This window comes from Perca fluviatilis, chromosome 16 (genome assembly GCF_010015445.1).
Source record: "Perca fluviatilis chromosome 16, GENO_Pfluv_1.0, whole genome shotgun sequence".
Taxonomy (NCBI): domain Eukaryota; kingdom Metazoa; phylum Chordata; class Actinopteri; order Perciformes; family Percidae; genus Perca; species Perca fluviatilis.
In genome coordinates, this window is record NC_053127.1 from 3,656,636 (window position 1) to 3,671,226 (window position 14,591).

The 14,591-nt window shown below is 40.2% G+C and overlaps 2 protein-coding genes and 1 non-coding gene across 4 annotated transcripts in view; 2 read left to right on the forward strand and 1 right to left on the reverse strand.

The window, feature by feature from the left end:
- LOC120543671 overlaps window positions 1-14,591 on the forward strand; it is a 620,163-nt gene that overhangs the window by 168,889 nt on the left and 436,683 nt on the right. The window lies entirely within an intron of this gene.
- On the forward strand, window positions 797-885 carry trnay-gua. The gene is given in 2 exon segments: window positions 797-833; window positions 850-885. It is a non-coding gene; the product is annotated as a tRNA-Tyr (tRNA).
- On the reverse strand, window positions 7,194-8,141 carry LOC120543681 (odorant receptor 131-2-like). Its single transcript, XM_039776840.1, has one exon. It carries the CDS (start codon window positions 8,139-8,141, stop codon window positions 7,194-7,196), a length of 948 nt encoding a protein of 315 aa, XP_039632774.1.

Below are 14,591 nucleotides of genomic sequence, written 5' to 3' on the forward strand. Positions count from 1 at the left end.
GATGCAGAGTACCTCTCCATGGTCGTCTGCTGCTTGTGCGGTGTTGCAGCAGCTGCAGAAGTTGTTGGTTGAATACGGCTGTGCTCCAAAGGGTGAGCGCGACTAAGATGGTAAAACAAGTTCGTTGTATTACCAGTCTTGGCGGGGACAACGGTCTTGCATAATTTGCAGACGATATTGGTCTGACTACGGTCAGACTTATAATATCCAAAAAACTGCCATACTGGCGAGCTGACTTTTCCTCTTTTATTTACAATTTCCTCGCTCGCCGCGGCACTCATTTTCTGCTTATCAGTCGCCGGTTTCTGAGAGGAATCCAGCAGACCAGCACGAGACAACGAAACAGCGCAACCAAACTTGATACTGTTACACGATTGGCTGTTAGCTTGTCACTCCCTACGTTGCTAGGTTACCAGAGAGAGTGCCTTTGTTAATGCAACTAAACTTGCTGTTTCTTCCACCGAAGAAAAAAAAAAATATATGGAAGGTTTTATCGAACACATTTTTTATTGATATCGATCACGTGTCTATCGCGATATATATCATTATCGTTTTATCGCCCAGCCCTACTGCTAATACACCAGTTTTGTGTGGACTCAAGCTGTTAGATAAGCTCCATGATTGTGTGTGGCGTGTGTAGGCTGTGTATGTGTGACCTTGCTGCCATAGAGATGGAAACACAATGCTAAAGCGATGGAGAGTGATGATGCGTTAATGGCCCATCATTGCCAAAATTGATACAGTCACTCTTGGCCATCCTGTTTGGCATTTATCTTACCCCGTAACTGTGTGTATCCCTTCGATAGCTCAGTTGGTAGAGCGGAGGACTGTAGGTTGAAGATACCAGGTATCCTTAGGTCGCTGGTTCAATTCCGGCTCGAAGGATGGAATTTTTGTTGCTGCCCAATGTGTTTGCGTTCAAAATGGAAAGATGTCAAGGAACTCATTTTTAGATCTTTTGTTTCCATTGCTTAATTTATTCAGACAAAAGAACAGTTGACTTAATTATCACCAAAAACGATACAGATTCTCTTGGACGTCATGTTTGGCATTTATAGTGCCCTGTTGGTGTGTGTATCCCCTTCGATAGCTCAGTTGGTAGAGCGGAGGACTGTAGGTTGATAATAACAGGTATCCTTAGGTAGCTGGTTCAACTCCGGCTCACAGGATAAATTTTACGTTGCTGCCCAATGTGTTTCCATTCAGAATGGAATAGGGCTGGTCCCAATACCATTTTTTGAGCTTCTAAGCTTCGGTAGTAATGAGCATCGAATATTCGAAGCTTTGGAGAGAGGGGGCTGAACATATTATTATCTCTAATAAAGGCAGGAATCTCTATGTGTCTGTCTGTTTGTTTGCATTTTGATTATTTTGAGAACCTTTCATCCAAACGACTTCACAAGGGAGTGCAGTGTCGTATTTGGTGCAATATAGATAGACAGGCCAGACGCGTTCAGAATTAATAAACTTTTAACCTCGGATCACCGTCCCGTCAATGGGACACTTTGTGACTGGGGCGTCGCTGTAACCTTGATAAAACTTCCACTCATGAGCGTTTTTTATAACTTTAAAGCATTAAGTCTTTAAAATATACAGCCATGTACACAACTGTTACAAAGTAACAGAAAATAAAACAATTCAGCCATAATGCCGAGAGTGCATGCATACAGTGCCTTGCGAAAGTATTCGGCCCCCTTGAACTTTTTGACCTTTTGCCACATTTCAGGCCTCAAACATAAAGATATAAAACTGTAATTTTTTGTGAAGAATCAACAACAAGTGGGACACAATCATGAAGTGGAACGAAATTTATTGGATATTTCAAACCTTTTAAACAAATAAAAAACTGAAATATTGGGCGTGCAAAATTATTCAGCCCCCTTAAGTTAATACTTTGTAGCGCCACCTTTTGTTGTGATTACAGCTGTAAGTCGCTTGGGGTATGTCTCTATCAGTTTTGCACATCGACAGACTGACATTTTTGCCCATTCCTCCTTGCAAAACAGCTCGAGCTCAGTGAGGTTGGATGGAGAGCGTTTGTGAACAGCAGTTTTCAGTTCTTTCCACAGATTCTCGATTGGATTCAGGTCTGGACTTTGACTTGGTCATTCTAACACCTGGATATGTTTATTTGTGAACCATTCCATTGTAGATTTTGCTTTATGTTTTGGATCATTGTCTTGTTGGAAGACAAATCTCCGTCCCAGTCTCAGGTCTTTTGCAGACTCCATCAGGTTTTCTTCCAGAATGGTCCTGTATTTGGCTCCATCCATCTTCCCATCAATTTTAACCATCTTCCCTGTCCCTGCTGAAGAAAAGCAGGCCCAAACCATGATGCTGCCACCACCATGTTTGACAGTGGGGATGGTGTGTTCAGGGTGATGAGCTGTGTTGCTTTTACGCCAAACATAACGTTTTGCATTGTTGCCAAAAAGTTCGATTTTGGTTTCATCTGACCACAGCACCTTCTTCCACATGTTTGGTGTGTCTCCCAGGTGGCTTTTGGCAAACTTTAAACGACACTTTTTATGCATATCTTTAAGAAATGGCTTTCTTCTTGCCACTCTTCCATAAAGGCCAGATTTGTGCAGTATACGACTGATTGTTGTCCTATGGACAGAGTCTCCCACCTCAGCTGTAGATCTCTGCAGTTCATCCAGAGTGATCATGGGCCTCTTGGCTGCATCTCTGATCAGTCTTCTCATTGTATGAGCTGAAAGTTTAGATGGACGGCCGGGTCTTCGTAGATTTGTAGTGGTCTGATACTCCTTCCATTTCAATATTATCGCTTGCACAGTGCTCCTTGGGATGTTTAAAGCTTGGGAAAGCTTTTTGTATCCAAATCCGGCTTTAAACTTCTCCACAACAGTATCTCGGACCTGCCTGGTGTGTTCCTTGTTCTTCATGATGCTCTCTGCGCTTTACACGGACCTCTGAGACTATCACAGAGCAGGTGCATTTATACGGAGACTTGATTACACACAGCTGGATTCTATTTATCATCATTAGTCATTTAGGTCAACATTGGATCATTCAGAGATCCTCACTGAATTTCTGGAGAGAGTTTGCTGCACTGAAAGTAAAGGGGCTGAATAATTTTGCACGCCCACTTTTTCAGTTTTTTATTTGTTAAAAAAGTTTGAAATAGCCAATGAATTTCGTTCCACTTCATAATTGGGACCCACTTGTTGTTGATTCTTCACAAAAAATTACAGTTTTATATCTTTATGTTTGAGGCCTGAAATGTGGCAAAAGGTCGAAACGTTCAAGGGGGCCGAATACTTTCGCAAGGCACTGTACCTGTTTTCGTTGTCCTTTCAGCAACAGACGTATTTTGACCAAAACTTGATTTTCATAAATCCCTAAGAGTCCAAGTAAATGTAATATCCAAGCTTTATATTCCAAAACGATCTCTTCGCCTCACAATGTTGAAGTTTCTGGCCGAATCACAACGGAAAAATGCGAAACAGTTTTCCATTTCTGCACTTGTTATCGCCGCTAGCTTCTCTGCCCAGCTTGCTAAATACTCAACGTGGGCGTCATCGTGTACCGACAGTATCTTCTTCTTCTTTGTAGTTTATTGGCGGTTGGCAAACCAACTTAAATGTGCATTACCGCCACCAACTGGACTGGAGTGTGAACGAGAGATAAATGCAGAAAATAAATAAACCAAAATAAAAAAAAATAAATAAAAAAAATGAATATTCAAATGTCAAATTTTCAAATCGAATACCAACCCAGCGAACGAATATTCGGGTCCAGCCCTAGAATGGAAAGATGTCAAGGCACTCGTTTTTATATCTGTTGTCTCCATTGCTTCATTTATTCGGACAAAAGAACATAACTTAATAACTTTGTACCAGTTTTAAACAGGTTCCTCACAAGAACCTCCAAGGGTTCAGATGGCAGTGTGAAAAGATGTTTTTAAAAAATACAAGGAAAAAATGTTTTTGTGTGGCCGGGCATCTTTTATGGCCCATCAGCTCCAAAAACGATACAGACGCTCTTGGATGTCAGGTTTGGCACTTATCTTACCCCTTTAGTGTTTGTATCCCTTCGTAGCTCAGTTGGTAGAGCGGAGGACTCTAGGTTGATAATAAAAGGTATCCTTAGGTCGCTGCTTCAATTCTGGCTCGAAAGATGGAGTTTCCGTTGCTGCCCAATGAGTTTGGGCTCAGAATGGAAAGATGTCAAGGAACTCATTTTAATATCTGTTGTCTTCATTGCTTCATTTATATGGACACTCTTTGACAGACAAGATGGCGGATAGCGTAAACAACAACCGCTAAAGAGACCTTCGTTTAAGCAAACTCTGTGTACACAAACAATGTTCTCAATGCTCGAGTTCATGGGCAGATCCCCTGGTGATAGTTTGAGCAAAGTTTCATGTTGTGTCGAGCCTTCTTAGTGTTTTAAAAATAGCGATTTTGATGCTATCATACTAGTGCACCTAGCACTCCTATTCAAAAGGCCATTTGACCGAAACCGAGAATACGGTAAATCTTAAAAGTGGCGTTTCCATCCTAGTTATGCTTTCAAATGAAAGTTTGACTCGGGTATAGTCAGAAAAAGACCCTTGGTTGCATTTTGGCGAGAGGTACGCTTTAAGCAACACTTCACACGCTACCATAACCAGATGTTAGTTTACCTACATTAACCTCAAATTGATTGCAGTTATTGGCGTTTGTTGGCATACAGAGTATATATTCTGTTATTAGCTTTATTGTTAAGGTTAGCAACACTTTGATGTGAATGTACTAGTACATCTTATTACAGTGAATGGTTGCTAGTTAAATAGATATCATAGATCAATGATACGATCAGCGGCATGAATGTGGATGATCACAGTAACAAGAAAGTACCAGTACCCAGGTTTGGCACATATCGTACCCTATTAGTGTGTGTATCCTTTCGATAGCTCAGTTGGTGGCGCAGAGCACTGTAGTTCCATAATAACAGGTTTCTTTAGGTCGCTGGTTCAGTTCTGGCTTGAAGGATGGCGTTTCAATTGCTACACTTTGTGTTTCCGTTCAGAATGGAAAGATGTCAAGGGTTGCTTTTTTAGATCTGTTGTCTTCATTGCTTCATTTATTCAGACAAAAGAACCCAACTTAATAGTCTTTGTACCACTGTTAAACGGGTGGCTCCCAAGAACCTCCAAGGGTTTGTCTGACAGAGAGCACACATTATTAGACTTTTACTGCATTGGATGGCAGTGTGAACATATTTATTTCGTAAAAATAGATTGTAAAATAGTACATTCACACTTTTAAGAGTACACCAGTTTTGTGTGGATTCAAGTTGTTAGATAAGCTCCATTATTGAGTGTGGTGTGTGGAGGCTGCATATGTGTGTCCTTGCTGCCGTAGAGATGGAAATCCAATGCTATAGAGATGGAGAGTGATGACACGTTAATGGCCCATCATCGCCAAAAACGATACAGATGCCCTTGGACGTCAGGTTTGGCACTTATCTTACCCTAATAATACATGTACCCCTTCGAAAGCTCAGTTGGTAGAGTGGAGGGCTGTAGGTTAATAATAACAGGTATCCTTAGGTCGCTGGTTCAACTCCTGCTCGAAGGATGAATTTAAACATTGCTGCCCAATATGTTTCCATTCAGAATGGAAAGATGTCAAGGGACTCGTTTTCAGATCTGTTGTCTCCATTGATTCAGTTATTTGGACTGAATTAGATTTCCAGCTCAAAGGATGTATTTTTGGTTGCTGCCCAATGTGTTTCCATTCAGAAGGGAAAGATGTCAACGGACTCGTTTTTTAGATCAGTTTTGACTGATACAGATGCTACAGAGAGTGATGATACATTAATGGCCCATCAGTGCAAACAAAAGGACACATTTGGCAGCAAGGGAAATTATAAATATTTGTATCTACAAAAAGGGGTTCCTGCAGAAAAGTTTTGGGAACCATGGCATTACAATTAAATTAAAAACGATGCTTGGGAATCAGGTTTGGCACTTAACGTACCCTGTTATTGTGTCTATCCATTTGATAACTCAGTTGGTAGAGTGGAGCACTTTAGGTTGATAATACTAGGTGTCCTTAGGTTGCTAGTTCAATTCCAGCTCAAAGGATGTATTTGTCATTGCTGCCCAATGTGTTTCCATTCAGAAGGGAAAGATGTCAAGGGACTCATTTTTAGAGCTGTTTTCTTCATTGCTTCATTTATTCAGACAAAAGAACATGACTTAGTAACTTTGTAACAGTGTTACACGAGTGGCTCGCAAGAACCTCCAAGGGTTTGTCTGACAGAGAGCATACATTATTAAACTTTTACTGCATTGGATAGCATTGTGAACATATATATATTTTTTTAAATAGATAGAAAAATAGTACTGTCACACTTTTAAGAGTACACCAGTTTTGACTGATACAGATGCTACAGAGAGTGATGATGCATTAATGTACCATCAGCACAAACAAATGGACATTTGGCAGCAGCGAAAATTGGAAATATTTTTATGTACAAAAAGGGGACCCTGCAGAAAAGGTTTGGGAACCACTGCATTACATCAAAAAATACACTTAATACCATTAAATAAATTCCTTCAAAGTGTTCTCGACATATATTATATGACTTTAGACAGATATAAATGTAAACTGCAACTTGACTGGTTGGTGGAGGGGAACAAACATGAGTAATTTTATTTATTGTATAAAAAACAGCACATTTGCAACAGTATTTCACATTATTTTATTCTACTTAACAGAAACATTAATGTATACAGTAGGCCAATAATATCATCATGAAGTGCTGCAAATCCCACATGAATGTTTTTAAAATGAATTCCTTTTACATTAAATTCCATATAATAAATAAATAAATAATAAGACAATGTAAAAGTAATATACAATAAATAAAGTGCTGACAGGTCAACCAAACGCCTGTTTAAAAAGGTAGGGCTTTAACTGACCGTTAATGGTGGGGGCAGAGCATTTCCTAGTCTCTGTGCTGCATACTCACAAGATTGATGGCTACGGGTCTTAAGACAGGTGTGAGGAACAGTCAATAGATTTAACATAACTCTAACATTGAACTATCCTTAGGAAGATACATCTTTGGACGGGAGAAACAGTTTAGGTGACCAAAAACAGTTTCAATGTAAATATGGACATGCAATGTTTTAAGACACACTTGACAAATGTGCATTTCATGTATCCTAGGGTGAGACCTCAGCCTTGACTAACATGACTGAGTTTCAGTCGACAGCATAGATAGCATATGAGGATGGGTCTGATGGTCTGGTCTCTTATGCCATAGATAAGAGCACTTAGACACCTGGGAAATATGACAATACACACATAAAGAACAATCTGAATGCGCACCAACACTATCTTTTGTAGGACTTTTGACATAGCTATGAGTAAGGGGTTGTATATAGTTGAGGAGAGACTGAGGCCCAGCTGCCCCAGATGCAGCAGCAGTGTGTTACGAGCCTTTCGTGCTGAAGCTTTGTCTGTGGAGGCTGACCTGGCTGCTATCATCACACCAATATAGGATGAAGTGACTGCCACACCAGCTGATACAAACAGAAAATAGGTGAACGCTTTGTCATAATCATCAGACATCCGGCCAAGTAGCATATTTTCTCTAGCACAAAAATCTTTCATCTCCAGGCTCTCCAGGTTTTCAAATGGAAAATCTAAAAGTAAAAGAATTTGTGTGAGGATATTAAGTGAACTGAAAACCCAAACCACAATGATAGCCACTTCTGTGTTTCTGATGGTGATGAGGGTAGAGTGCCTCAGTGGGTGGCACACAGCTACATATCTCTCCAGAGACATCACCACCAGTGTGAGAGGAGAGACTTCATTTGTGAGATCAGAAAGCATGGTAAGAACACCACATAAAGGATATGCCAGCCTTATTCTACAAGCAGCCAGTATGTATAGTAACTGACTCAGTGCCAGCTGTACAGTGTCTGCAAAAAGGAGGTTAAACAGGAGAATGTAACGTGAGGTCTCACAAAACACATTTTTACTCCTCAAGGTGAATAACATGGTCCCATTAATGAAAAGAAACACACAGCACGGCACTGTAGTCACAGTGGAGAATAACACTCGTTCCAGTAACCCCCGTCCAACAGTGATGTTGGTCTGAGATTGAATTGCATTTGCCATCTTTAAAAAGCATTGAAGAGACATAAAATGTTTAACTCAAAATTAAATGGATGTCAATTTGTATTCCTACAACAATGCATATATGTCATCTTTACAGCAGAGAATGCCACTGAGTTCACATGCAAAACCCCAAATCATCCACATACTTTTAGCAGTGTAGAGCCCCGGCTTCTTTCTGTGTGAGCAGAGCTGTTCTGCAGAGTTTACCTTCCTTCGCATATTGTTTATAAGCTTTGTCCTTCCCTCACTTGTGTTAAAAAAATCACGTCAGCATTGTTAACAAATGATTAAATGGTGATGCAATTCCTGTACCACATCTCTTCCCAACCTGGGGTCCGGGCATCCCCAGGGGGGGCGGCAAAGATCACAGGGGCGGCACAAGTCTTTATCTGGTTTGAGGTTGAGGTAAAAAAAAAATATTTGCACATGTTAAACAAATTATAATACACTATAATATATAATGTATACAAAAGTCTGTATGAAAACTATATATTTAGTTGTATCCTCGTTTTTCCTGCCGCCACGGCATCACTATTTTATGAATGAAACATGGTGGAGAAATGTAACAGTGCTGATAACGTCTCTGTATCAAAAAAGAAAGTAAGGCTCTATCTTGAGAGTTACCTCAACTTCGGTTTCGGGGAGGTTGGGGGCTCAGCTTTTCTTAGACATGAGTAGGGGGGGCGCCAAGGAAAAAAGGTTGGGAACCACTGATCTATGTCATCATTTCCATGAAGCACATGCAAATACCCAACTTGGAGAAATTATGAGGAACATGGCCATTAAAATATTATAGGAAATCACTAACTATTGCCACTCAGGGACTATTCATAATTAACAAACAGGTGTGCATCTTAAAAAGACTTCAAACATTCCTAAGAGTGTCAGTTTCCATTGAACAAAAGACCAAGAATCTGTCCAGGTTGTGAGTCTAAGGGAGCTTTCACACCTGCCTAATTTAGTTCAGATGAATCGTAATAGAGTTAATTTTCCCCTTCGGTGCGGTTTGTTTGGCCAGGTGTGAATACAGCAATTGCGGTTTGATAAGCACCAAAAGCGGACCAAACACTTTCAAACCAACTCTGAAGCGGTTTGTTTGTAGTGAGAATGTGATCTGACCTCGAACTGCATCAGCTTTGTTTACTCTGCAAGTCTTAGCTAAATGGCTCCTTTAGTCATGTGTGCTTTGCAATCTGCGATGCGGAAGAGTATGCAAACTGTAGCAGCTTGCAATGTTGCTCTCACAGAAATAGACTGCGGTCAAGCTCACTGTTATTGCATTTCTGAGGCAAAACCAGCCGCTGTAAAGTTAGAGACAGACACTAGAAGGCGTAGAAACGTTGCTCGCGAAACAATGTCTTAAAATTATTTAAAGTGCTTATATTATACTCATTTTCAGGTTCATAATTGTATTTAGAGGTTGTACCAGAATAGGTTTACATGGTTTAATTTTCAAAAAACACCATATTTTTGTTGTACTGCACATTGCTGCAGCTCCTCTTTTCACCCTGTGTGTTGAGCTCTCTGTTTTAGCTACAGGCTGGATTGGTCTCTCAAACTTTGATGTTCCCCTGATTCCCCTGATGATGTGATAATGGTTCCAGTCACACGTATAGACTCCCCTCCGTGGCCGGCTATTTTCGTAAACGGACATTTCAACCTCTCGGTTTTCAGAAAAGTGTTCGTTTATATGTACCCATGTATATATGCCGTCAATGCAGTCAAGAGCACGCCAGACCTGTAGGTGGCAGTGTAACGAGAAGCTCAAGCCCACGTTAGCCAATCAGAATCCCGACAGCAACAGCAACCAATCACGTCCTCTTTCTCTCTCTCGGCTGCCTAAACCTCCGTTTATCTCAGTTTACATGCAAACGTGCAAACAAAGTTTTCCAAAATCTCCACTTTGGCTGGAGTTTTTAAAAATAATCGTTTTCTGTGATAAAAACGGGGTTTTCGTGTAAATGAGAGGTCTTCCCTTCGTGTAAACGGGGCCTGAAAGTTGGTGCTACCAATTCCCACAGGTGTCTGGATTACTTACAACCCCCTCTGTTTGTATAGAAGTATTGTTGGAACACACTGTGGTACCGTACCCTCGTGAGCATTATTTGAACTGTATTGTACTGCAGAAAGTAGTGTGTTGCCATAGAAATGGTGGGAAAAAGGCAATTAATAATGGAAGAGAGACAGACCATCATAACATTTAAGAATGTTGGTCTTTCCTACAGAGAAATTACGAAGAACGTCAAGGTGTCAGTGAGTACATAATTCTTCATCATCAAAAGGCACTTAGAAACTGGGGGAAACTCTGACAGGAAGAGGTCTGGCAGACCCAAAGCCACAACAGAATCAGAAGACAAGTTTCTGAGAGTCAACAGCTTGCGTGACAGGCGGCTCACAGGACAACAGCTTCAAGCACAGCTTAATAGTGGTCGTAATAAGCAAGTCTCAGTTTCACCTGTAAAGAGAAGACTTCGAGCTGCAGGTTTGATAGATCGAGTTGCAGCAAGAAAGCCATTGCTAAGACGTCAGAATAAGAAAAAATAAGAAAAACATAAGTCCAAGCTATGCTAGAACTACCTTAGCAAAAAAGAACAAGATGGTCAGCTTAAAAACATGGAGTGGCCAGCACAGTCACCAGACTTAAACCCCATTGAGCTGGTTTGGGATGAACTGGACAGAAACGTGAAAGCAAAGCAACCTACAAGTGCCACACATTTATGGGAACTTATGCTACAGAGTTGGGAAGAACTTTCTGAAGAATATTTGATTTCCATTGTAGAAAGAATGCCACGAGTGTGTTCAGCTGTTCTATCTGCCAAAGGGGGCTACTTTGATGAGTAAAAAATTTAGAATACATTTTGGTTTATAAAATGATTCCATGATTTCTTTTTTAACTTAAAACGTTAATTTGTTCTATTCTTTCATTTCAGAGTACAATAAGACATTGAACTGCATGAATTTCAATAAAAACCTGGAAAAATTTGGGTGTTCTAAAACTTTTGACCAGTAGTGTATGTATATGTATATATATATATATATATATATATATATATATATATATATATATATATTAGGGGTGTGCCAAAAAATCGATTCACAGAAGAATCTAGATTCTCATTTGCAAAGATTCAGAATCGATCTGAAATTTCCAAGAATCGATTTAATAAATAAATAAAATCAGCTGGCTGTTCGCTTCCATTTTTGTAACTACGTCCGGCAGACGGTTTTTGAACGTGAGTGGCAAATCACTAAAACAAAGAGGAAGCAAATATGGATGAGAGGGAGATCCAACCAGCCCCGTCTTCACTTAAAGCTAAAGTTTGGCCGCCAGCTGCAGACCAACGCACACTGCAGTGCTTCACAAAACTTCCTGCCAACTCCGAGAGGGCAAAAAAAATCGCCTGCTTCATCGCCAAAGACCTAAGGCCTTACAGTGTGGTGGAGAACGAGGGGTTCGTCTGCATGTTACAGACAGCGGAGCCGAGGTACGCACTAGCGTTGCAGCTGAGACAGTTTTCTCCACCGCTGCAGATATAGTAGAGCTTAGATCGGGCCCAAAAAATCAAGCCCGATCCAGCCCGTGCACGTTGTGTCCGAGCCCGGCCCGGCCCGACACACATTAACTGGAATTATGAGCCCGAGCCCGATTTCAACCAGACACTTTTTTTAATCCGTGGGCAGTCTTAACTGACGTTCTCAACTAGGCTACAATTCAGAGTTGTTTGAACTGCAAAAATCTGTTTAAAATGATCTTAATGAATAATGCAACAGAAGCGGAGCATGTAAACTGCTGTTAGTTTATTCAGAATGGAACGGATCGCAAATGGATCTGAATAAAGAAACGTAAAAAAAAAACTCAACGTATTTCTCTGGGAGGGCTTGCCTCTTCCTCAGGGGCAGCCTATGCTTGGAGAAGTAACAAAAGAGGACATTGAAGGTTGACTATCATCTTTTCTTTATCATCATGTGTCTGTTCATCATCCACTTCTCCGTTTTAGCCTATTTGCTGTCGTAGGCGAACAGCGGCGGCACTTAATGCACTCGACAAAGCCGACACATATGTTGTCACTGCCCACGACTTGATTAAAATGGTTCCATACCTCCGACTTTCCTCCAAACTTGCTCAAAGGTAATTCTCCCGTTTTTCTTTACATCCTCAAGATCCATGTTGCACTTAAGCTCCACAATACAGCCCGCAGCCCCGGTGTGATGCGTGCGAGAGGAGGAGACTCCGCGCATGACACCTGTTGCATTTTGTAACTGTAGTCCAACTTGTGTAGACTAACTTTTTGGACACATTTGTTACTTTGGCCTAAATATAGCCTAGCCTATATAGATACTAGTTCTGATTATGGCATAGCTTTCTCTTTTTTTTGTCTTCACCGGTTGTGTTCTACATGATATTTGTGGTAAACTGCAACTTTCCTGGGACATGCACCTATTTTCAACCATTTTGTATTATGAAGAAGCACTTTATTTTTGTTCCAACTTATTTTATAGCTAGCTACTAATGAGTAGCAATTGAGAACCAGACAATGTTTTTGATAAAAGGCACTTCCCTGAGAATTGAACTTAAAATGTGAAAAAGACACTTTAATGTCTGTTTGTCATTCTGTATAGCAAAGCAGATCAGAGTAGATCATGATCAGAAAACCGATTAGAAATCATTATGGATAAAATCGAATCGTTTTGAATCGAAAATCTTTTTGAATCGAAAATCGATTTTGAATCGAATCGTGGCCTCAAGAATCGGAATCGAATTGAATCGTGAGATGGTAAAAGATTCCCACCCCTAATATATATATATATATATATATAGTGACCTAATGTAAATCTGAATTGGCTGAATTGATGCTTCTGTGCAGTTTAAAAATCTCATATGCAGTCTAAACTTATCACATCTGATTACAGAGCCAACTAAACCAAATTCTAAAAATGACTTCAAATCCACACCTAATTTTGACAACAAGGCTGGCAAATATTCGACTAGCGGTGTCTTTGAGCTAGGAGTCAGTGATCACTGCCCCATTGTCTGTGTAAGGGATGTACAGGTAAAAAAGACAGGGTCTCGGGTGGTTTCCAAGAGGAACCTTAGAAAGTTTGATGTAGAACATTTTTTGGGGGATTTAAAAGATTGGGACTGGAGTTATGTGGGCCAGTTTGATGACATTGAGGACGTAAAATATAAATATAATATAAAATATATTGCTTTATGATAAAAAATAAAGTTGTCCTCCGAAGAGGTGGTACGAAAAAAAAATAAAATCAATCATTGTCCATCACAGTCTCAGCAGGGAGGTTCCTCACTATTAGCAGTATGCCAGTCTCTCCCTTTCCTTTCTCTCTTTAGCGTTTGGCAAACTTAATTTTTTTTATACAGCAAACTATTATCAATAATATAATATATATATTAATATTAAATATCCATCACAGTTTACAGACTGACTTCCTAATTTAACTTTGACCTGATGTACTTAAAGGTACTCTAAGGATGTCACACGTTTTTTTAGACTACAACATTTTTTGTCACATACAGCCAACCTCTCCTCACTATCCGCGAGCTGCCGGTCCCCTGAACACACTGTAAAAAAAACGCGGTCTCTGTAGACAGCCGAGGGTCCACAAACGCCATCAAAAACAAAGTGGCCAACCTGGATCACAAAAACATAACAAACCGTGTTCCAGCGTTCAGCCAATAACCGACATGAAGGATTTCATTTTCATTTTCATTTTTTATTTATTAAACAGGAAAAGATTAAAGACAATCGGGCCTGACTCAGTGTAAAACTGATTTTCAGCAGGTTCCTGCTCTGCAGAACATAAACACCATATACACAACAAAAACTCCTAGACAAAAACAGTCACAAACACACAGACCAGGAGAATGAGCAACAGGGCAAAGCCATAAAGCTGACTTAATGGTCGCAGGTAAACCTCTCCATTAAATAGCGAGCAAATGTTAATTTAAATGATGTTGTTGACGTTAAGGTTCTGATGTGCTGTGGAATGTCATTCCAGACTTTAGTGAGCACATAGAAAAAAGATCTCTGTCCATAACAGTTTCTAAAAGCCGGTAAAGGAGGTGGGGGTTGGCGGGGTTAGTTCGCTGAAGCACGGAAGGGAGGACTGAGGGGACGGGATGAGGAGGAGGGAGGGGCGAGCTAGTCTCGTTTTGTTTGAAAATACTTTGAACGTCAACAAGAATAATGTCTTTAATATAGTTCTGTGCACACTGATTTCTGTTTATTACTGACGTTTCAGGTGGACTTACTTTCAGTTTTACTTTTAAATTGAAAAATGCCAGAGTCAAATTCCTTGTATGTGTGTACACTTATGCCTACCATACACTGGAAGACTTTAAAAAATTTGAAAAGACTAAAGTCTGACATCTCACATCTGAAGACAATTTGTCATAATGTTACTGAGTTTTTAGTCACAGACTAGAATATT